Consider the following 23,006-nt stretch of genomic DNA (forward strand, 5'->3'; position numbering starts at 1 on the left):
GAGTCCCCAGGGTGCCACATCCCAGGGCTGGAGGCGATCGATCCATGCCACAGCTGGAGCCGGGCTCAGGGTGTAAGGGACACGGTGCTCAGCAGTGCCCAGGGACACCCAGGGCCTTGGGATGGTGGCACTGGCCTGAGGACCCGCTGTGTGCAGAGATGGCACCCACCATGACAAGGGCATGGAGGTGACATCAGCCACAGGCACAGATGCAGCCACTGCTGTGGCCACACACGTGGCATCGCTGCACCCTCCCAGGCCACCCCTGGCACTTGTCCCCTGCACCAGTGAGGGCAGGTGGCAGCGGTGGCACTTTGTAGAGGGGCTGCGGCCAGGGAGGGGGATGCAAGCAGCAGGGCGGGGGCTGAGCTGCTGCTGCGCTCCAGTGCAGCTGCCTGATGTGATCGTGCTGATGGCGATTGGGAGCGGGTTCACTGCTCTCGCCGCTCCGATTCACTCCTTCCTCCCGGCTCCGTCCCTCCTCCCCACCGCGCTCTGCATGGCTGGGCACGCGGACGGGACACGGGGTGACGGGCGGCCTCGGTGCTCGCAGCCTCCGCTTCCAGCCGGGCTCTGTGAGCACCCCCCCTGCACATCCCACCCCAGCCAGAGTCTCCTCTGTGCCAGCACAAGGCTGCCGCCGTCCCTGGAGGTCAAAGGTTCTGCCCAAAGGAGGTCACCGTCATTAGCCCCGTTTCACAGATGGGGAAACTGAGACTCAGAGCAATGCCCAGGGCACGTGAGTCTGGCCCTGGCATACTCGCCCCTCTTGGCAGGTGCTTGCCACTCACTGAGATTGCTGCTGTTGTGACAGTCGCCACCGAACCTCGCCAGAGCAAGAGCAAAAATATCCCCCAGGTGCCCGGCGCAACCCAAAACTATGAGGTTGCATAAGCGCGCACCACACCTCGCGGTGAGCAACGCCAGACCCACGCACGCCGCCTGCACCTCGCGCCCCACGGCTCCTTAACCCTTCGTGCACGGCGCTGACCTCTGTGCCGGGTGGGCACTTGTGGGGGTGGACGTTGTGCCGTGCCCCTTCTGGCTGGGCGGAGGGATGCTGTTCCCCTGGGGTGTGCGTGGAGCTGCACCGGAATGGGACCCGTTTTATCCCGACTGGGGCCCTCGATGGTGTAGGGCAGGGGTCCTGTGGTTGCCCTGTGCACTTGGCTGGATTTAATTCCTGAGATGACTGAGTCCTGGTCTCGGCAAAGCCTTGGCTGGGCTCTCTGGGTGATTTTGCTCCCAGTGGGATACTACCCCCTCCCTCCCCACAGCACTGTTTTGCACCTGGTATCACTGGAAGGCACTGAACCTCCAAAAACCTTTCCCCTCCATGCAGTCGGGTCTGGTGCAATGCCAAGCCTTGTTTGTGGGCGGCTCGAGCAGCCCATGCATGCGGAGATGGTACCTGCAGCATCCCGAAGCGGCAGCTGCCTGCACAGCTCCGCCACCAGGATCTGCTCCTTCCACCCTGGCTGGCCTGAAGGTGAGCAGGAATTTGGGATTACACCACCCCTCCTTAATCACTGTTTGCTCTCGCTTGCACCGCACCCAGCGAGGGGCGAACCCCTCTGCCCGCCTGCGAGCATCGCCCCTCCTGCACCCACAGCCCCTTGCCCCGGCCTCGGGGAGCAGCCCCATGCGCACAGCCCCACGTCGGGGCTGCCCCGAGCTCACCCAGCCCTGGCATGGTGCTGGCCACCATCAGCACCGCCGGGTCTCTTCACCTCCCCGTGACTCAGTTTCAAGCCCCACAGACGGCCAAATCCTGCACGGTGCTGGGCACGTGTCCCCGCCGAAGCTGCGTGAGTCACTGCCCTGCAGCGTTCATTATGCAAAGGCTGGTGGGGTCCCTGGGGTGGGGTGGGGGCCGCTTGGGTGCGGTGGGGTGGGCAGTGCTTTGTCCCCCCCGCAGGGACCCCTTTGCACTGCGATCTGAGCCTGGGGTTGTCCCCTGGACCCAGCCACTGCAGCCAGTGTGGGCCAGGCAAAGGGGGAAACTGAGGCAGCAGCGAGGTCCCTGCCACATCCCAAGAGGGGGATGTCCCTGTCCCCATCCCTGTGCCCATCCGGGGCCGGGGCTGTGCAGGGGGGCAGTGGGGCCGGGTGTAACTGGAGCCCCCCGGCTGGCCTGACCCGCTCACGTAACGCCCGCCGCTTATGCAATACCCGCACCGGCGTGGCTATAAGGGACATCCAACACCGGAGCAATTACCTGGCCCTTAATCAGCAGCGATGCAGTATAACGAGGCTAATTAGAAGGCAGAGCCACCAGTGGGCCAAGGAAGGGGCGCCTGGCCTCACCCTGCACCCTAAGGGGGGCCCTGAGCAATTAGTGCCCGCTGAACCTTCATTAGGGGCTCACCCCACCGCTCGGCCAGGCCACGTCCCCGCGCGTCCCCGTGCTGGGGACACGGCAGCGCGTGGCCGAGGCTTGGGATGCTGCAGCCCCTTCTGGTCCCAGTCTCTGTCCCCATCCCCGTCCCCACGGCGCGGCGATGCCCAAAGTAGGTTAGTGGGCCGAGGTGCCGGGAGACCGCTGCGGCGCCGCTTTGTTTTCACTCCGGAGGAGCCGGCGCTGGCTCCCGGCAGCCCTCGCCGCCGCCGATGTTATCGCCTCCGGTCCTCCCGGCCCCCGTCTCCCTGGGTGATGTTTCCTGCACCCAGGCATCGCTCGGAGCATCGGAGCATCGCTCCTGGTGGGACGCTGCACCCAACCCGCAGAGCCCCGATGCAGCTCGTGGCAGGAGTGATGCTGCTCCTGCCGGCCCCGGAGGGGATGCGGTGCCAGGGTGCCCCCCCTGGGCTCTCGCCCCCCCAGCTCGGGCAGCGCAGCCCCCGCCCGGCACCGCCGAATCTCCAGCGTCGTAATTAGGAGATAAACAGGAAAGAGAAAAGGGGCAGATTGCATATTCCACCCTGATCCTCCCGAGACAGATAAAAGAGGAGAGGAGGGGATGCGAGGGGGCTTTTTTCCCACTTGTTTCTGCTGAATCAAACATTTCTCCTCTTGCTTAGAAGATTTCCCTGCTCCCCCCAGCCCCCTCCTGCTCTCACAGTTAATGAGGTTTTGCTGTAAAAGTCTCCGTGCCTCCGTCTTGGCCTTGAGTTAATCTCCAGATACCTTCAAAGCAGTTTTGTTCCTGCTCCCCCCCCACCTCCATCTTTTTGAACTTCCGAGCACCAGCCACAAAATTTGCAGGTTTCACGTGATGCTGCGGCGAGCGAGCGGGGACCTGGGGACCTGCCACCACAGGAGGCACGCACGGGGACCTGGTCCCTGCACCGGGGACAAGCAGCGAGGGGACACGGGATGGGGACACCTTGGGGCTGTTCCCCGAGGCGGACAGCCTGTGTTTGGGGGAATTTCCATACTGGCCACAAACTGGCAAATTTTTGGCCAAGAGCTCCCTCCTGGCTGCCTGAGCTGTGTCTGGGAACTGGGTGGTTCAGGGGGAAGAGGCTCCAGAGCTGCTGCAGCTCTGTCTGCAGGTGGAAAGGAGGAGGAAAAAAGAAAAAATAAAACAAAACAAAAAACTGGGAAAACCCAGGGATGGGAGGAAAAGGGGCTAGAGGGGTTGAGGGTGGCTGTGCACGGGCACTGCCTGCAGCATCGGCCACCTTTGGGCTTTCTCCTCCCCACAGCAGAGCTGCCTGCTATGTTGGTACCCGCGTGTCCCGCACCAGAGCCGATCGGGAGGCTTTAGCGTGAGTTAATCCCAGCAATCCCTTAATTCCAGGGACCAAAATAGGAAAGATCAGTAGGTCAGTGGGAAAAGCTTCTGGCCAAAGTTAACGCGTTAATGCGGAGAGAGGGAGAATGAAAGAGCTGGGCAAGGCAGGGAGGAACGCGGGGGCTCGTTCCGTTTTCAGCCCCCTCCACCTTCTTTTCCCTGCCAAGGAGGGCTGGGGGTGTATCTGGGGGCCCTGCTGCATGGTTGTGGTGTGATTTTGGGGACGCTGAGCACCAACCAGCCAGGGAGTGCCAGCAGCTCCCGGTTTGCAATGTTTCCCCCCCCAGCCAGTCCCAGCAGCAGTTTGGGGAGGGAAGGGACGTTTCCACCTTCTTGTACCAAACAGCTCCAGTGCTCACATCCCCTTTGCTGCGGTTTAAATCCCAGCCTCCAGAGGCGAAAGGTTGCATATTAGCACACTGCACTGCTGAGCGCCTCTAATTAGGGCTTGGCAGCCTCCGTCCGCGGCCCCGTAAGCACCTTTTTGGCTGCCGCTCTGGAAAAAGCCGTGCCCGGGGACTTAGCTCTTAATATCGCCGGAGCCCAGGTGAGCCACCCGCTGCCTCCAGCAAACGGGCTCAGCCCCAGCCCCAGGCGTGCCCCCGGCCCCGGTCCCAGCCCCGGTGGGAACTGGGGCTGATCCTGGTCCCCCTGCTTGGGATGAGCCTGGGGCCGTCCCTGCTCCCTGCCCACATCCCCTGGATGCTTCACGTTTTCTGGGTGCATTTGGGCAATAATATTGCTACGGGAGCAGTTTCCTTAAATCCATCTCCGTTACCGCAAGCAGCTTATCACGAGAAACTCTTTTCCTCTCTGTTCTTTTAATACGATCCCAGCTTAGCAAAACCCAGGGCTTAGCCACTGCCCCTGAAGTGCAAGTGAGGAGAGGAGAATTAAATAATATGAAAGCACAAAACAAAGGGCTGAGCTTTGAGCAGCTCGTCTTGTGGGGCGGGGGATGCCAGGGGGGCAGCCTGGCTGGTGACCACTGGGGCTGCCCACGGGGGGGATGCTCTGCGGGGGCATCGGGGCACGGCCCCTCGCTCGGCCCCTCCGGGAGGGCTTGGTTTTGTGGGTCAGTGGGTCAGGGATGCTGGGGTGCTTTCAGACATTGCTTCCTCTGGTAGGGAGTGGGGAAAGAGCCATGTGGGCTCCTCGTTGCCCTAAAGATTCCCCAAACAGGCAGGGCCCATGGGCGCAGCCCTTCCAAGGAGCTCAGCTGGGGGAGCATCCCCCCTGAATCGGTTAAAACATCCCATCACAAAGCAGTATATTAAGGGCTTTTACCAGTTTTGAAATATTGCAGTTTTCCGGAGTTTTCCCATCTTGGTTTTTACCTGAACCAGTGAGTGGCTCTGGGGAATGCAGTGCCCTTTGCAGAGCCCGCCTCGCACCCAGAAATGGGTCTCAAACCCCTCCAGCCCTACTGGGACCCAGTGGTGGGTGTCGGACGGAGCGATGTGGGCACTGGGGTGGCTGCAGGGACTCCTGGCTGTGGTGCAGAGCCCGATCCCCACGCCGTGCCAAAGGGCTCAGGGTTTTTGCCCTGCGATTGTCCCCGCTCATCCGCTCAGTCCCGGCTGGCTGGGCTCGCCTTGGACTCCGCTCCCGGCACAGCGCGGGTTGCTGGGGAGACCGGCTGGTTTATTTACCGTCAGGGCTGCGATAAGGAGTGTGAACGGGGAGGCGAAGCACATGGTGTCCAATGTGCCTGACCCACTTTCTGCCACCCGGGCACTGTTATTGGATTGCAGCGGTGAGCGGTGCGCCGAACCGCAGAGAGAGATGCAGAGATGGCCCCTGGGGCCACCAGGGCTTGGGGTTTCCTTTCCTGTGAACCCCATTATTGTTCAGGCTGGAAGGAAGAGAGGAAAACCAGCCTTGGTCTCTGCGAGGACACTGCAAAGTCGGTGTGCTGGGGACAGCTGGGTGCAGCAGAAGGATGGGTGCTGGGGAAGGATGTGCTGGGGATGGGTAGGTGCTGGGGACAGATGGGTGCCGGGGAAGGATGGGTGCCAGGAAAGGATGGATGCTGCAGAAGGACAGGTACTGCAGAAGGATGGGAGGCAGCAGCAACCAAGCCCGGGAGCGCAATGGGGAACAAAAGCTCGCCCAAGCCCCACACCCTCGCAGCCGGCCGGGGGGGACAGGAGGAGCGGGAGGTCCCCGGCGTGGCGCAGCCCCGCCGGCGCTGGCACAGTGGCCCAGATCTGCCATTCCGCATGGCTTCCCCGGCCTCTCCCCACGCCGGCTGCGGCAAGCAGGGCGCTCGTGCGGCACCTCGCCCGCCGCCTGCTAATCCGACATGACTCTTCCATTAGAGACGAGATGCCGGCAAAGAGCTTTTCGGTGTAGGAATTAACTCCTTCTCCCACCCTGCACTGCAGGGCGAGGTCCTCTCCGTCCCCGTCACTCAGTTCTGCCCTCGCAGGTGCGTCCCCATCCTCCTCCTCTGAGGATGTGGGATGAAGGCAGGCACCAGCTGCTGGCCTGCATCATCAAGCCCTAAACACGGGATGGGGACGTAGGGGACTGCGGTGCTAAAGGGGTGCCCCCAGCGAGCCGATGTCACCCAAAATAGGGAGCATGGCAGGAGCTCAGGGTCAGCGTCCTAGCTGGGGGTTTGGACTGGGTGCTGCTCCCCGAGCGGGGGCTCCAGGATGTGGCGGGGATCGATCGGCTGCGGACGTGCCCGCAATGTCACGGGTGTCACAGCCCGGAGGTGTCAGCCTCTCACATCCAATGTGACACTGCGCGGGGGGGATGGCAGTGGCAGAGCTGCAGCAGCAGCTGGGTCCTCAGCCTGTGGGGTGGGCAGACGGTGCAGGATTCACTCTCCGGGAGCAGGAATGTTCCCCTCAGCCCCTGCCCCCAGGGTGTCCCTGGAGGTGACAGCATTGGGCCCCAGCAGCTTTACAGAGAGGGGATCAGAGCAGGACGCGGCTCCTGCCTTGCCCTGCAGCATGCTCAGGGCTCGGGAGCTGTCCCTGTGTGGGGATCGGGATCCCACCCGTGTCCCATCCTCCCATGACAGCCAGAGCCCCGTGTCCTCGCTGCCCCCCGTGGCTGTGGGATTTGGGGACCTCGGGTGACCCGAGCGATGCGGTTGGGAGCAGGTATCGGGTGACACGGGCTGGGAGCTCCCAGGCTCCCAGAGGCGATGGAGATCTGACCTGGATCCCAGCCACCCCTCCAGCTTCACCTGCAGTCACCTTCCAGGCCACCGCGTGGCCCCATGTGGGGTCGGGGCCAGCTGCACCCACCAGTGTTGGGGCGGGGAGGTTGTGAAAGATTCTTCGGGGCGGGCGAAGCGTGTCTGGGCTGCACCCCTCCGCTGTGGGTGCCAGGCACCCTCCTGCCACCCAAGGGAGGTGCCAAGTGCCGGTGTGGGACACAGCCCGGCCACGGCTGTGCAGGGCTGCGGCGGGGCCCTGGTGTCCCCTGCAGAGGAACCCCCCCAGCATCCCGACGCGGAGCCACCCATGAAATATTCAGGCCATTTAGTGCGATTTCTGTGTCGGCGTTGAAAGCTCCATGAATATTTCAGGCTGCATTAAAGTTTCATGGCTGCCGCGCTTTGGCGCAGCCCCGTGGACACCACTACCACGGGAAGCCCCTCTGCCGGGATGCTCCAGACTCCAGCGACCCATTTCCCCCAGTTTTATCCCCAAAACAGGCAGTGGTGTTGCAGTGAGGGCTGTGGCTCCCTGTAATGCTCTGGGAGCAACCTTGCTTCTCCATAGCCCCCATCAATGCCCACCCTGGGCACAAGAAGCTGCTCGCAGCTCCCTGAGCATCTTGCTGGGTCTCATTCTCCATGTCTCAAGTTTTCCAGGTCAGCCCCCACCAGAAAAGACCGTTCCCTGCTCCTCCACCAGCCCTCGTAACTCCGCTCTTCCCGTGTTTATATAACGGCGACGTCTCCTGTGGACTGGGGAGAGAATTGGCCGGGGAGAAATAATGAGGATAATTCGAGTCATTTGGGAAGATGAGGTTTGCGAGGTGCCCAGCATCTTCCACCTTTTACATGTTGTCTCTAATCATCCGCAATCTCGGATGGCCATTGATGGAGCTCGTTGCTGTGGCGACGGATGAATAGCCCTGGGATTGTAACATGCCAAAAAAGTGCCGTCCTTCCATCAAAACAACAACAACAACAAAAATATCATTCTGTTCAGGAAATTAAGCAGTTTGCAACCAAATAGCAGAGTCTGAAAGGGCTCCCGCGTCTGCTCTTTCCTCCCAGCTCCCGCCGCTGCGCTGGGTTTGTCAGGAACATGCCCGGCACCCCACCGAGTCCTTTGTACGCACCGGACAAGGAGAAGGTGGTAATTGCAAGGGGGTTTCTAACCCACTGAGCCTATTAAAAGGATTTTTATGCCCCCCACACCTTTCTTCTTCCCCAGATGTGTGTCATGCTGGCAGGGAGCACGGGACGTTGCGGTGAGGGGCTAGCACAGCTCTGGGTCAATGTGTTAGCTGTGCGAGATCAGAGCCTGGGCAGCGGGGCTGTGGAGGAGGTGGTGGCGGTGTCTGGCATGGGTGGTGAAGGTTTGGGTCCTGCTCCTTGCTTTGGGAAGCAGCAGTGCCAGAAAGGAACACACAGAATCCCCAGCAGATCTCCCAGCACACTCTGCATGGATTCTCCTGTGCGTTACGTGGTGTTGCACCGGTCTCTTGCATGCTTTTTGAGCCAGGCTCTGGTCCCCACGGGCATCTCCGCTGCTCCCAAACACCGCCTGCCACCAACAAGATGAGAGCAACATAATTCAGAGCTGTGTTACCCCCACAACCATCCTGCGAGGGATGAGAAACCAAACCTCTGCAGGGCAAGCATTCAGCTGACAGCCTGGGAGAGCCCTGGGGTGCAGCAGGGCTGCACCCAGCTGCGGGCAGTGGGGAGGAGGAGGGAGAAAGCTGCACAGAGCAGCCTGGGGATAAGAAAGGGGCACGGTCCCACGGCCCGGGCTCCTCATGGGGCAGAGCTTTGCCACCGTCCCCAGAGCCCCGCGCCCTCCCCGCGCTCAGCAGGAGCCAGATGGAGGCACATCCTGGCAGCACCGAAAGCCAAGGCAGTGGAGAAGGCTGGGGAGATTAACTCTGCCGGGAAAACAAGCTCAGCAGATGCTGCCGAGCGGAGGATACGTGCGCAGTGTGTGTGTGTGTGTGTGTGCGTGCGCACATGCGTGTGCTACAAGCACGTACATGTGCAGACGTAAGTGCTTGCGTGCGTGCTTATGTGTGCTGTGCAGCCGAGCTTCTGGCCTCAGAGAGGCAGGCTGGGTATTGGAAATTTGTCCTCGTCCTTTCATTGTGCTGCTTTGATAACAGTGATAATTGGCTAGAAATCGATACTCTTTTGCTCCTCGATTCTGCCACCCCGTCTCTGCCAGCCCTCCCCTCCCTGCACGCCTTGCTCCCTTAGGTGGAGTGACATTTCTGTGCTCTGCGCAGTCATTAGGTAACCCCGAGACTGGCCTTGGAGGGGGCTGATGCCACCCGACAGCAGGCAGAGACAGCAGCAGTGCCAGGCAGGGGGTGATGCTCCAGCAGCGTGTCCCCGTGCCGTTGGTGCCACAGCGGTGGCCACAGCGGGTCAGGGGACGAGGGGAGAGAGGAGCAGGGAGGGGACAGGTCCAGGCTGGGTCAACCAGGAGCCCCCTGCGGCCTTGAATATGAAAATAGCATCATGAGGAAATATGTAACAGCTCTGCTCACCATGCCCCTTGCTCTCTGCCCTTGTCCCTCTGGCCAGGTGCCCCTACACCCTCCTTGGGGCCCCTGCTTCCACCCCAGGCTGGAAGCAGGGGGCTGGGGGGGGTTGGTTGAGGGCAGGAGGGGAGATGGAGGGGGTGAGAGGGTGGGGGCTGTGTCCGTGCGTGGGTGCCCACCTTTCCGTGGGAGCCTGGTGCCACCTGGTGGCCAGCACGCCCTGGCCGTGGCCTCTGCCTTGGCCTCGGCCTCTTCCCGGGTCCCCCAGCAGCTGTGGGGGCTCGGGGTGCTGCCCCGGGTGCCCCCCACCCTAATCTGTCCCAGGAAGGGGGTGGCGGCTGCTAGACTTGCTGCTCGCTCCAGCATCTTCCAGCAGCCCCAGCAGCTCCTGGAGGGACCTGGCGCAGCCCCTTGCTCTCGTGTCGGTGCCTGGGGCTGCTCGATTCATGCTTGTGCAGACCCCAACGCCAGTGTGGGTCCAGGGGGGTGCACCCCAGGACATGGCTGGGAATGCTTGCACAGGCAGATGAGGGACAAAGCGTGACTTATTCAGCCCTTAAAAAAAAAAATCAAACTGTACCCACAGATGCAGGAAACAGCCCCTTAAGGTTTCCTGGGTGTCCGGAGCCCCAAGAGCATCCCCAGGGCAAAGCCTGGCTTTGGTTAACTGAAGAAATGCAGTAACACTGTGCCAGTGCCCACATAACCCACTAACATTTTAGCAGGGCTAGGGAGGTGATCGTCCCCCTGTACTCAGCTCTGGTGAGGCCGCACCTCGAGTACTGTGTTCAGTTTTGGGCCCCTCGCTACAAGAAGGACATCGAGGTGCTTGAGCGGGTGCAGAGAAGGGCGACAAAGCTGGTGAGGGGCCTGGAGAACAAGTCCTACGAGGAGCGGCTGAGGGAGCTGGGCTTGTTCAGCCTGGAGAAGAGGAGGCTCAGGGGTGACCTTATTGCTCTTTACAGATACCTTAAAGGAGGCTGTAGAGAGGTGGGGGTTGGCCTGTTCTCCCACGTGCCTGGTGACAGGACGAGGGGGAATGGGCTTAAGTTGAGCCAGGGGAGTTTTAGGTTAGATGTTAGGAAGAACTTCTTTACAGAAAGGGTTGTGAGGCATTGGAACAGGCTGCCCAGGGAAGTGGTGGAGTCACCATCCCTGGAAGTCTTCAAAAGACGCTTAGATGTAGAGCTTAGGGATATGGTTTAGTGGAGGGCTGTTAGCGTTAGGTTGGAGGTTGGACTCGATGACCTTGAGGTCTCTTCCAACCTAGAAAATTCTGTGATTCTGTGATTTTTGTAGCCCCTGGGACAGGGAAGACAACCAGCCTTTTGGGCAGCAGCTGACCTTAATGGTGGTTTCTCAGGGGTTTTGCTCCCCACTGCTTGCCCAAACGCCCTGCCTGGCACTTTTTCCAAGTCCAGTCATTTGCAGGAGGCACCCACAAAGTCATGAACACAAGAGCATGGCTAGGGAGGAGGCTGCACCTTGGGCACCAGCTCACAGATGGACCAGCCTTACAGTGAGATGTCATGACAATACCCAAGCAGAGTTTAAGAAAAAAAAAAAAAAAAAAAAAAAAGGTTCAGAGAAGAGCAGCAGGGATGATCTGCAGCCTGCACAGCCTGCCTTCCAGCTGGAAACCTCCAGAACTCGGCTCTGCATAGTTCACTAAGGAGCGGTTCGACCACCATTGCCCAGTGCCTGCAGAGGGAAGAGCTCTCCTACTCCGCTGCTTTTTAATTCTGCTGACGAAGCAGAACAAAACGTGGGAGGTGGCGGCTGGCAAACTCCGAGGGGTTGATTGCAGCCGCTGCTGGGGCTGGCAGGTCCACGGCCTGTGCCTCCCTGTGCAATGGAAGCATGGCTCTGCAGCATCATGCTGGGCCTCAGAGCACCCCGACATCCCTGTCTGTCTGTGAAGCAGCAGCGACACGGCCTGTTTGGGACTAAATGATCTCTGAATTAACTTTGTGTTAACCATGTTGATGTGCAGCGGGCTCCCCACTCCCAGCTCTCCCCCTACAGCTGGGGCGCCATCAGCTGTGCCCTGGCCCCTATAGCTTTAGGGCACAGAGGTCCCAGTCCCTTCTCCTATAGCCTGTGTCCAACTGCGTCACAGAATCATTAGGGCTGGAAAAGCCCTCCAAGACCACCTGCTCCAACCATCGCCGCGCTACCAGCCCCTGCAGCAGGGCTTCCCAGACCCTCACAGCCAGAGCAAGGGGGTGCCGATGGGGCGGCCCCAGGGCCCTTCCCTATAGCGGGCATCACCCACGCCCGGTGCCAGGAGGTCCCCAAACCGATAACCGGGGGGCCCCAGCCCGGTGCCCGGGGGTCCCCAGCCCTCCCCTCCGGCCCCGTCTCCCCGTCCCGTCCCGTCCCGCCCGGTCGGGCCCTCCCCGGGGGAGGGCGCTCGGGGGCCGCGGTCCCTCCGCCGCGCCCGCCATGTTTCGCGGCCGCCCGCCCTGCCCGCCGCCCGCCTGAGCCTCCCGGCGGCCGCCCCCGGCCCGGCCCGGCCCGGCCCTGCCCGGCCCGGCCCGGCCCGGCGGCCGCCCGCCTCCGCCGGTGAGTGCGGCCCGGCCCGGCCCTGCCCGCAGCCTCCGCGTAGGCCGCGAAGCCTCGGCCTCGATTTCTGCGGCGAGCCGGGAGCGGGCGCCCGGCCCCGGCTGGGGGCGAGCTCCGGGGAGGGCCTCCCCCCGCCCTGCCCTGCCCACCCCCCGGGCCGGCGAGGCCGCGGGGGCTCCACAGCGCCCTGCGGGGCCTCCCCGCGGCGGGCCCCGCGCCAACGGCAGCTGCTGGGGTCCCGGAGGGGTCCCGAGCGCCGTGGCCGTGACTCGGGTTTGGGGTTTCTCTTTCAGGTGGGGGTCTCGGCCCCGCACGGGCAGCTCGGGGCGGCCTTGGCCTTGGAGCAGGGAGCGGCTCAGCTGCGGGGCGGCTTCCTCGGGGCGCCTCTCTGAGCGGAGCGGCGGACGGGAGGCCCGGTGGGTGAGTGGACGGGGGCTTTGGGTGGCCCAGGAGCGGTGTTAGCCCTGGCTTCTGACGGCCTTGAGCTGGTGCCGCCTCCAGGCTGCCTGGGGCTGGCTCGTGGACGGAGCAGCAAAAGGGGAAGAGGTCAGATCTCCCCTCGGGTTCTGTATTTCAGTGGGTTTTGCAGGAAGGCTACGTGCTGCTTGTGACCATCTGCGGGCTGCCCGTGGATGGCTAGGTAAGGCAGCCTGCTGAGGGGTAGCTAAACTTGTCAAATGTAGCAGCAATCCTCTATTTCTGTCTCTAGGGTCACTCAAAATTAGAAACAACTTATGAAAATCATTCTGTAAGTGGTGGTGGTTGCCACCTGGTTGCAGTCACAGCGATTCAGCCTTTCAGGTTTGCTCTGTGCTAACCACAACCTTTGTGCAGCCTGGCCAGGGGAGCTGAGTGCGGAGGAGGCTCCTGCGGCTGCTTGTGCTGAAGGAGAGGTTGGTCTGAATTGAGGAACCCCAGGTCTGGTAACGGGAACACTGGTCTGAGCTCTGCAAAGGAAACCCCAGTTGCAGAGCTGAGATTCCTATCGCACAGCTGAGGACAAGGAGGAACAAAGCAGAGCTGATTCACTTCCTTCCCACAGGAGCGCTCCTGGGGGTTGTTATTTCGTGATCCCGTCACCTTATTCCTTTTGCAGAGCAAGTTTTGTGGGTGCGTGAAAGAAAGTGGCCGAGTTAGTTGTGAAGCTGTGGATGCTTTGTGTGTCTGCTGTGCTGGGAGAAGGAGGCACGCTGCTGGGAGCTCCCCAGAGCAGCGCCTCGTGTTTGCTAGGGCACTCCCAAGCGAGAGCCACCTGTGAACGTCCACGTCCCTTGTCCTGTGCCAAAGCTGGACAGGCCACGGCCACGTTGTTCACACAAAGGGACCAGGCCGGGGAAGCTGGCTCTGCTCTGCTCTGCTTCCTGAGGAAATGCGGATGACGGAAGGGGGAAATCCTTGCTGCAGAGCTCCGGCACCCAGCTGAAAGAACTCGTCCTGCCACTCGGGCTGGGTGCTGTGCTCCTTTTTGTCTGGTGTAAATCTGTAGTGCTGGGGCACTGCTCGGTGCTACCCTGGAAGCAGGATCTTGCCTGCAGAACAGTGCATAATTCCAGCTGCTGATGATGTTTTATGTTTTATATCTCTTTGTTCCATCTGAATTTGTTTTTATTTTTATTTATTGCCGGGAGTTACTGCTTACGGTTTAGAGAGTGCAGTGCAGTCTGGCCATATAAATGCTGTGCCACGTGTGGCTGGAAGGGGTCAGCTCCTGGGTATGTAGGCAACAGCATGGGATGCAGAGAGTAAGATTCATTTTGAAAGTAGGATCACGGTTTCTATTGTTCCTCTTAGGGAGGTGTTCCAGAACCGCACCTTATTGATGGAAAGAAGCCTTATTCTTATTTCCAGCCTAAATATAGAAACCTCTGGTTCTCCTTATCCAGCAGCATATGTCAGGAAACGCTTTTAATATGTCAGACTTGAGAGTCAGTAGGTTCCTTTTGAATCACTTGCATCATCTTCCTGAGAATTAAAAAACTAAAACTGTCTGGTCGTGAAAATGAATGGTGCTGAGCGCAGACTGTAACTAATTAACCTGGATGCTGGCCGTTTGACCTGTATTTGTTGCTCCGGTGTTTGCAGGAGTCATTAGTCATGCTGTGATGGCACTTGCTACATTTGAGAGCGGATCGTCCAGGCCTTATGTGCGTATCTTACAGAGAGTTTAGCAAGCTCTGTGGTTCGGAGGGACTCCTGTTGACTTTTCAGGCTTTGTGGCAGCAGAGTTGTGTATTCTGTCGCTGCTTACAAGCCCTCTGTATCTTTAGCTCAGGGGGCTCGGATTGCATTGTTGTGTGCATGCAGGAACCAGACTCTTGGGATCCTTTGTGCTCCTTCCTGATCAGCTGCAGTATACAATGAACTAGTTCTTTGACCGTAACAGCTGTCTCATTTTCATTCCTGTTTTTAGCTTGGTGTCTTGAGGGAGAAAGAATGGCTCAAGAGACGAATCAAACCCAGGTGCCTCTGCTGTGCACCACTGGCTGTGGATTTTATGGCAGCCCCCGAACCAATGGGATGTGCTCCATTTGCTATAAGGAATTTCTGCAGAGGCAACAGAGCAGTGACCGGATAAGCCCATCAGGTAGAGCATTTTTGTCCCAGAAATCTACCTTAAATAAGTGCCTGGATGCAAACTGTGTTAGAGCGTGATACTGGTATTAGTCACCAGCAGATTGACCCCCAAAAAACTCTGTTCCTTGTAAGAGGGTTGGTTGTTCTCTTCCCAGACCCAGCTGTTTGTGAAACCCCGTCTCAGTCAGCACCTTCCAGTAAACTGTAAAACTTCACTTGCCCTAACAGTGGCCCAGATTTATAACTATAACCTTCCTCCTGAGTTCTGTGGTGACTGCTGGAAACCATGAGCCTCCAAACCATTTGTTTGGTCCCTCCAAACAAACAGGATTTTATTTGGCCTTTTTGAGTTTGCATAATTTTCTCAACAAGCTTGATAGGCAAAACCAATGAAATAAAAGCTTTGTTTCTGGCATCTAAGCACAGCTGACATATCAGTGAGTTGGGAAGAAACTAGGCACACAGAAGGGGTGCTCTTAGCATCAGCAGCAGGGTTTTTTCTTGCTGAGAGTCTGTGCAGATGCCCCCTGTACTGACTTTACAACACCAGTGAGAAATGCCTTCTGGAGATCTCTAGTTTTGTTCCTGAGCGTAGTAATGGCGTTGCTTGAACTACCCACTCAAAATGTATATCAGCTCTTGCTGACAGAGGATTAATCACAAAGGGTTTTTCTAAACACCCTGGTTTAGATCCTTGAATGACATAAACCAACACGGTTCTATTGAGGCCAGTTCTTTTCAGCAGAGAGGGATCTGGTTCTTATACTTAAGAGAAGTAACACTGGATTGGAGGGATGTTGGTACTACAACTCTTCTATTGATACTCATAGGAGAATTCTGCTGCTGATGTGGCATTTGCTTTGCAATGCTGAAGGAAAAGAAGGGAAATCAAAGAGTGCCAGAGGTGTCATGGGTGGCTGAAGTCAGATTGTACCAGATGTTAAAAAAAACACAGTAGTGGAAGGTACACAGCATATAACTGCTGCAAATAAACAGTCACCCCTCGAAAAGGAGCTAACAGATCCTGAGGAGCTGAGCAGATCTCCATAAGTGAGGTCTTTGGCTCTCAGGAAGATGAGCAGCTCGTTTCAGAAGGTTGCTCTGATCCTGATTAAGGAGCCATTCCTGATCTAGTGTAAGAATAGCTGCACCGGGTCATGGCGAGGTCTATTTGGCCTGGTGTTCTGTCCCCACAGAGACCTACACACAAATTTGGAGGGGAGAGTGTAAGAATAGGGGAGCTGGGAGTGATCCCAACCTGGCTGTGCCCTGCCAGCTCCTGGTAGAGAGCAGGAGGTTTAAGCCTGCTGGAAATGCTCCATCCTGCTTTCTCCTAGCACCTGAGGAACTTGCTAACATTTCTAAAACTTTTCTGAGATTGTGATCTTGTTTCTCAGCAGCCAGTGGTCCCAACAGCAGCCCCATGGCAGCAGACTCGATTGCAGGGCAGCATGCAGAAGGAGACTCCACACCTGAGGATGTGAAAGCCAGGTAGGGGCGTAGTCTGGGGGGGTCTCTACAGCCGTGATACAAACCAACCCTGGGACACAAGGGGTGGGCTCTCATCCTTTGCATGGCCAAAGAAATCTGTAAAACAGGCTGGATCAAACACAGGTCACTGTGACCCTGGTTTAACTGGAGGACTGAGATGTTCCTGACGATGATTACTAGTTCAAAGTCAGGTACCAGAGGTCAGTAGTAAATTAAAACCCCGGAGTAAACTGGTTCTCTTACAGCCAGTGCTCTGTGTCCATCACTAGCTATGTTAAACTGCTCGGTTTCAACTCAGTCCTAAGTGAAGGCACCTGGTGATGATCCAGTCTGGGAGCTGCGAGAGCAGAATTAGGGACCTCAGTCATATTTGATAGGAAGGAAGACACTACTACTACTTTTTTGAGCTCTCCCATTACATTACAGTCATGACTCATAACTCTGTTTCCATGGCCTTGGTCTTGTTTTTGGGGCTGCTACCTTGGCTTTGAGATACAGTGGGGTAGAAAAGGAAACAGAGATTATCACATATTTGTGCCTATAAAAAACTTTGATCCCAAGTCTCAAGGGCATGTGGCCTACTGTACTCCTGAGCTCCCTCCAAGTATAATGAAACTAAGTTTATGAGCTGAAGATCTCTCCCGCCTAACTGTTCATCAAGAAAAATATTTGTGTTTGCTCTATGGTTTGTTCGTTGCAAATGCTCCCAGTGCTCAGACTCCTGTGACCCATCAGATGACAGCCATGAGCATATCCAGAGAAGAAAACAGCAGCGAGACGGAAGGGTTCATCAAGACAGAGGAAGGCACATCAGCATCTTCCTCATCAGGTAGACTGATTGGTTTGGCCTTGCACAAGTCAAGATGACACCAATCTAGCAAGTCATTTTCAGCAGCAAGCACAACACTGGCCAGGGGACGGTTGTTAGCCACTGGCAGTGAAGGTAACAGGGAGAGAAAACACTGCCCCCGAGGGCAGGCCGAGAGATTGCTTCGTGGGCTGAGAGCTGAGTGTCTGCCAGCCCTCAGCTTGCTGGCAGGAGGATCATCTTCCATGACGCCTATCTTAGTGAATGGCAGGAAGCCCAGAGCGTCCCACAGCCTGCTGCATGGCTGCTGTCAGCTGCACGCTGCAGGGCTGTGCCAGCTCTCGAGGGAGGAGCAGACATGGATCCAGTGTAGTGCTGGGAGAGGAGCTGAGACCCTGGAGCAGTGTTTGTGATGGTGGCCAAGGGCAGCCGGTGGCCCAGGCGTCGTGCTGTGTGATCGGAGGCATCCCTGCTCCTCAGAGGGATGTAACGCTGTCAGTCTGTTTGCAGAGAGGATACGGGGAAGTGGTAGAGCAGTGTGGGTGTCACTGGCCAGCAGGACACATCCTCTGGTTGATCTGTTACAAGGCAAGACTTCATGCTGCAGCACAGCTGTGACCAAGCGACATTGCATTGGAGGCACCCACCTTTAGCTAAAACTGACAGTTTGCTTGTGTACAAAGCTTAAAAGAAAACAACACAGGGTTGTTAGCTGTTTTTAAAAAAAAGCAACAAAGGCTCCAGTCACTGCGTGTGATTGTGCATTTTTTGTTTGGTAATCCCTTGCTTGCAAGCCCAGGAGACAGTTTACAACAGGCAGGTGAGAGACTGTTCAGTCAAAGAGACTTGAAAGAGCCTGCCCCTCATCTGGTTGTGGGGTTACTAGAAAGTTGTTTAGGGTCAGATCCACAAAGCTGTCTCTGCCTCTGTTGGTCTCCTTAGCCTGGTTTTCAGCGCCGTGTGCGCTGCAGGTGTGTATCTTCTAGCAGCTGGAGCTCCTCCCTCCTGTTGACTCTAGCCTGCTTAGGTGCTGTAGGAAATCCTGCTAAGCATCAGTGACCTTTAACAATCTGGCTTTCAGAGCTCAGTTTTCCTTTTGGTAGATTAGAGACAGTGATGAGTATCTGTGCAAAGCATTCTGAGACCTACATACGAGGAACACTTACATAAGAGTCAACAAAAATAATTACTAGTACTTACAAGGGGTTAATTTTTTTTTTTTTTAAACAAAGATTAACTGCAGGCTCAGATGTGCACTTGTATTACTGAACATCAGCTAAGCTGACTGTCTGTGTGCATTCTTAACCCACAGCAAGCACCGGGTAATTCTACTTAGCATTACCTTTTCTCAGCATGAGCTAAATAGCGTCACATTACCCTATGTATGCCTTAGCTAAACCTTAATATCTTGGTGTTGTTTCTGAGTCTTGGACTTAAGGAACTGAGAAAGAACGTGAAGCTGCGTGGGGCACACAGATCTCTGTCTGTGGAAGAAGACAAACCTCAATTAGGGGTTCGATGTCTGCAGGCTGTTAACTGTCGGGGCCAGAATGTGCAGGTGGAGGTGTTTGTCTGGCACAGACCCAGAATCAAGTGGCTACAGGAATAAAATGAATGTGTGGTGTAGTTCATCAAGACAGGTAACAAAACCCTTGTCTTTGTTTCAGGTACTCTCCTCGAAACATCTCAGAACACAGCTGAGAGCAAGACATCTTCAGAAAAGCCAAAACAGAAAAAGAATCGCTGCTTCACGTGCCGGAAGAAGATAGGGCTGACTGGTAAGACCCTGACTGTGAGGAAACCTGCCTGCAGCCTCAGCAGTGGGGTTTTGTAGCCCCACAAACAGATCACTTCGTGCTGTGATGCTGCCTGAGTTCAGAGGACTGGCACGGGTCAGTGCTTGGAGGTACCCCTCCCAAAAGTATTTCACATCTGCAAGACGTGGTGCCATAGGGCAGGTGGGAAGAGGACTCTGATCTGCAAACAGAGCTGTCCCTGGCAGTAGCGTGGGGAATCTGACACTCGTCACGGTTTCCCTGCCAGCCCTTGAATTCTGGGTTGCAGAACTGGATGGAGCAGTGTCTGTGGGGTTCTTTCTGCTGCTTGGCAAAAGCTGTTTGCAGAAGCAAAGGCAGTGCTCGCTGTCGATCTGATTCTGCTCCTATTCGAATCAGCAGTAAAACCTTGGTGATACTGATATGAAGGGAGTTAGAGTCAAACTGAAAATCCCACTCTAGGACTCATCCTATTTGTTCAAGTTGCTTGACTTGTGCCATTGGCTTTCTTAGAGCAGGGTGGCGCTGAGCATTGAGCCTGTAAAGCCAAATAGCGAGAGGTGCTGCAGTGGTGTCGGGTGTCTGGTATCAATTGTAGAATCACTGGGAAAACTGGCCCTGGAAGGAAATTCGTGAAGCAGTTAACTTGCCTGCAATTTGTTAATACAAACATAATTCCCCTAAACAGACTCTTGGCATTTAGTTTTCCCTGGCAGAAGTTAACCTTAGCGCCGTGCAGGTCACGCTGTTCTAGCAGAGCTCTCTCCTCTTTAGCCTCCTTAGTGCGTTCAGCAGTCAGCAGCTGCACTTGCACTTGTGCTTTCATTGATGTAAGCTGCTTTGGCAGAGTCTGGCCCAGAAGGTTTGTCCAGCACCTGGCACTTCAGAGCTTGGAGATTTGAGGGCACTGTCATAGAATAAGTGCAGGTTTATAAGGCTGGGACTGCAGGGAAGGCAATGTTTGGTGTTAGATGTAGGAAAGTGGATTCTGTAGTTTTAGTGCCCCCTAAACCCTTTCCTTCCTTTTGAGAAGCTGTTGTTGAAGCAACTGCATCCTCAAGCTGCAGAGTACGGCATAATGAAGTTATTTTGTGGCTGTGCCTACCCTTCAGATCTGCAGGGAGGATAGATTTCCTGGATGGGTATTTCCTTAAGAGCTTCAGGCTCAGAAGTCACTTCTCCTGTAGGAATCAACTTGCAGGAAACTCCTGAGAATTCAAGGCATTTAGGATAAAACGAGTTTTCTCAAGTAGGTGTAAACTGGCACCTCATAGCCTTGTGTTTAGGATCTGTGCAGCCTGTAGTTGCTACAAGGGAGAGCGTGGTTCACTGCTGGCACAGTGGGGAGCTGATCTGTGCTGAAGCAAATCCCTTCCCTTCTCAGTGCCTCAGTTTCCCCATGTGCTGTGATAACGGTCGCACTTCTGGACAGCACTGTGTCTAAGTGAAGTGACTAAATTACAAACTTTGAAGGCCTAAACAGCTTGAAAGTGATGCTGATGAAGTCAAGGTTTTGCTGCTCGCCACCTCACTGCTGGCCAGTCCAGGTGCTGCTGCAGTGATGCTCTGGAGGGCTCGGCTGCGGCTGCCTGCTCACGGCCTGGGCTAGAAATCAGGCTCTCTGCAGTCTCCTGCATATTCCTTGTCCCTGGGGAAGGAGGAGAGCAGCTGCTTGGGGAGCTTTTCCCACTGCTGTGACAGCTGGCCCTGCCCGGAGCACGTGTGTGCTCACAGCAGCCCTGAGAGCGGCTCAACCAGAAGAGACCAAAACTGTGGCCCAAGATCGTGCCCTACCCCAGCTCCCTTTCACCCAGGGAGGACACAGACCCCCCCTCACTGGCTCGGCCTCCTCTTTCTGCGTTACGGGAGCTTCACGGTGTAGCAGGAGAGGGCCGGACCCTGCTGGGTGGTGACTGATGTGGTTTTGTCTCTGCTCTTCTTCCCCACAGGCTTTGACTGCCGCTGCGGGAACCTGTTCTGTGCCATTCACCGGTACTCAGACATGCACGCCTGCCCCTATGACTACAAGGCAGAAGCCGCTGAGAAGATCCGGAAGGAGAACCCCGTCGTCGTAGCTGAGAAGATCCAGAAGCTGTGAACGGGGCTGAGCGGCGCGAACTACAGCCTGGTGGCCTGGTGCTCCCCCCGGCCTCCCAGCCTCCCTCCTCCTCCCAGCCCCACCAGTGGACATGGGGATCCAGCAGCACACGCAAACCAGCACCTGGACAGGGTGGCTCCTTGCACCTCCTTGGCAGAAGCATGGTGTTCCTCCTCTCCCCGCAGTCCTGCAGGGCTCAGCCGATCCATTTCTGCCCAGCTCCCACGAGGATGACGGCCCTCCCGTGCTCCACGTGCCACCTTGGCGCTCGTCTTCTGCCGGGGCAGCGCATGGGCGCAGGCAGCAGCGCTCAGCCAGCCCGTCCCTCCAGCCCGCAGCTCCGGGCCCTGCAAACTGCCCGGGACTCGTGGCTGGAGCCCCTGAGCTGCCCCCGGACTTCCCTCCCTCTGCCCCACCGTCTCCTCTTGCAGGACGCAGAAGGGGAAGCTGAGGGTTCCCAGCAGCCGTCCCACCCCTGCCCGCCGAGCGGTGTTTGGTCTCAGACGCAGAAAAGCGGATTCTGTAGTTTAATGCCTCCTAAACCCCTCCCTTCCCTTTCAGAAGCTGTTGTTGAAGCAACTGCATCCTTAAGCTGCAGAGTGTGGCACAGTAAAGTTATTTTGTGGCTTGCCGTGACACAGACACCCTCCAGCCACAGGTCAGGACGTGGAAGCAAGCACTGCTCCACGTGGGGAAGGGCATGCAGAGGGCTCTGGGGCAGGCACAAAGTCACAGGGAGGGTTCTGGGGTGCCCAGAAGTGCATAGAGAGGCTCCGGGGCTTTCCAGAAAGCACGTGGAGAGCCCTGGGGAACACAGAAGGGCACCCAGGGGGCTCTGGGGAGCTCAGAACCACACATGGCAGCATCTGGGGAACACCAAAAAACACACAGAAGGTTTGGGGGGGGGCAAGGAAGGGGCAGGGGGGACACCAGGGCTCTGCTTTTGGGGAAAGAGGGGCTGGGACTGCCAGCTTCCAGCTGTCTCACCAGCACTGACATCCTGATGGGTCCCGGGGGCAACAGCAGCCTCTGCCCCGCTTCAGCTGCCCCTTGCCAACGTTTTCCTCAGGTTTTACTTTACCAGGGCGTGTGAGCGGTGGCACGTTTTAGTGCTGGGATGTGTCGGGGCTGCCAGCCTGGCTCCGTGCCCTGGGGTTTGGTGTCGTGCTGGTTGGGAATGAGCCTTGGCACTGAGTGAGCCCCACGGGAATCCTGCCTCATTTGTGCGTGTGGAGATATCAGAATTTCACAGATCTCAGTGCGGTGTGGAGATCTCAGAAGGGCCTGCCAGTGGGCGGGGGGGCCTGCACCAAGCACCAAGTATCGCCACCTCCCCTCGGGTCACATTTGCACAAAGTTTGTGTGCCCTTGGGGAGGGAACGCAGCTGTGGAGGGGACAGGGAAGGCCCTGGGGCAGCAGGGCAGACACCAGCTTCCCCCCACCTCCCTTTTTCTATTTCCTTCCGTGTAGAAAGTACGAGCCCGGATCTATGAATACGAATACGGCCTCATTTGCTTGGATGCTGTGCGAGATTCTCTGTGGGCGGGGGGTTCCACCTGGGGTGGCTCGGGGCTCTTTGGGGCAGTGGGGGCACCGTGGCCGTGTGCCTGCCCTCGACACGCCGTGCCTCAGTTTCTCCACCTCCAGCAGCAAGTGGGGGGCGGTTCAAGCAGCAGCCCTGGTAGAAGCAGTGGGGTTTTGCGGGGCCTCGTGCTGCGGGGCTTGGAGACGGGGTCCTGGGTGATGCTGCAGTCTGGGGACGAGGCCACACGCTGCGAGGAAACCCCCAGGGCTGGTTTCCTTGGCCCCAGGAGCACCCTTCGCCTGCATGGTGCCCAGGAATGGCAGGACCCCTCCCTGCACGCTCTGTGGGGCGCAACCCCATCTTGCCAGGGCCTCCCTACTGCAGCACAAGCAGCGGGGTGTGCAGCACCCCCACGAGGGACAGGACAGTGCAACGTCCGGGGGGGGCCTGCAACTGCTGCGGGGAAGCAACCGTGCGGCACTGGGAAGGCGTGAGCCCTGCAGGGAGAAATGCAGCAACGCAGTGGTTGCACGCACCCTGGTTGCACTGCAGCTCGGTTGCATGCAGCGTTTGCACGCAGCCTGGTTGCATGCAGCAGCTGCACTGCAGGCCGGTTGCACGCAGTGTTTGCACGCAGCCCGTTTGCACCGCAGCGGTTGCACGCACCACCTGCACGCCGTCCGCTCGCAGCACAGCCCCGGTTGCACGCCGCGGTTGCAG

At 57.7% G+C, this 23,006-nt stretch overlaps 1 protein-coding gene across 4 annotated transcripts; it reads left to right on the forward strand.

Annotated features, from left to right (window-relative positions):
- The first annotated feature begins 11,863 nt into the window (after window positions 1-11,863).
- On the forward strand, window positions 11,864-21,357 carry LOC311423892 (AN1-type zinc finger protein 5-like). Of its 4 annotated transcripts, none has more exons than XM_084498458.1 (7): window positions 11,864-12,014; window positions 12,308-12,430; window positions 14,425-14,598; window positions 15,986-16,079; window positions 16,790-16,908; window positions 18,555-18,665; window positions 20,612-21,357. In XM_084498458.1, the coding sequence occupies exons 3-7, from the start codon at window positions 14,448-14,450 to the stop codon at window positions 20,758-20,760; spliced, it is 624 nt and encodes a 207-aa protein (XP_084354584.1). In that variant the 5' UTR covers window positions 11,864-12,014; window positions 12,308-12,430; window positions 14,425-14,447; the 3' UTR covers window positions 20,761-21,357. The 4 variants fall into 4 exon arrangements, with proteins under 4 accessions (XP_084354584.1, XP_084354581.1, XP_084354583.1 ...); XM_084498455.1 differs by having other exon boundaries at window positions 11,881-12,014; window positions 12,308-12,434; XM_084498457.1 differs by having other exon boundaries at window positions 11,881-12,014; window positions 12,308-12,434; window positions 15,989-16,079.
- Window positions 21,358-23,006: the final 1,649 nt, after the last annotated feature.

The sequence above is a fragment of the Aythya ferina genome (genome assembly GCF_964211825.1).
Source record: "Aythya ferina genome assembly, chromosome: 26".
NCBI lineage: Eukaryota > Metazoa > Chordata > Aves > Anseriformes > Anatidae > Aythya > Aythya ferina.

What these genes read in the sequence shown, in the direction of transcription:
- LOC311423892 (XM_084498458.1), top strand. Translation starts at nt 14,448, where the DNA reads ATGGCTCAAGAGACGAATCAAACCCAGGTGCCTCTGCTGTGCACCACT. An exon ending in TGACCGGATAAGCCCATCAG is followed by an intron (nt 14,599 to 15,985) that starts GTAGAGCATTTT and finishes CTTGTTTCTCAG; the next exon opens with CAGCCAGTGGTCCCAACAGC. An exon ending in CCTGAGGATGTGAAAGCCAG is followed by an intron (nt 16,080 to 16,789) that starts GTAGGGGCGTAG and finishes AAATGCTCCCAG; the next exon opens with TGCTCAGACTCCTGTGACCC.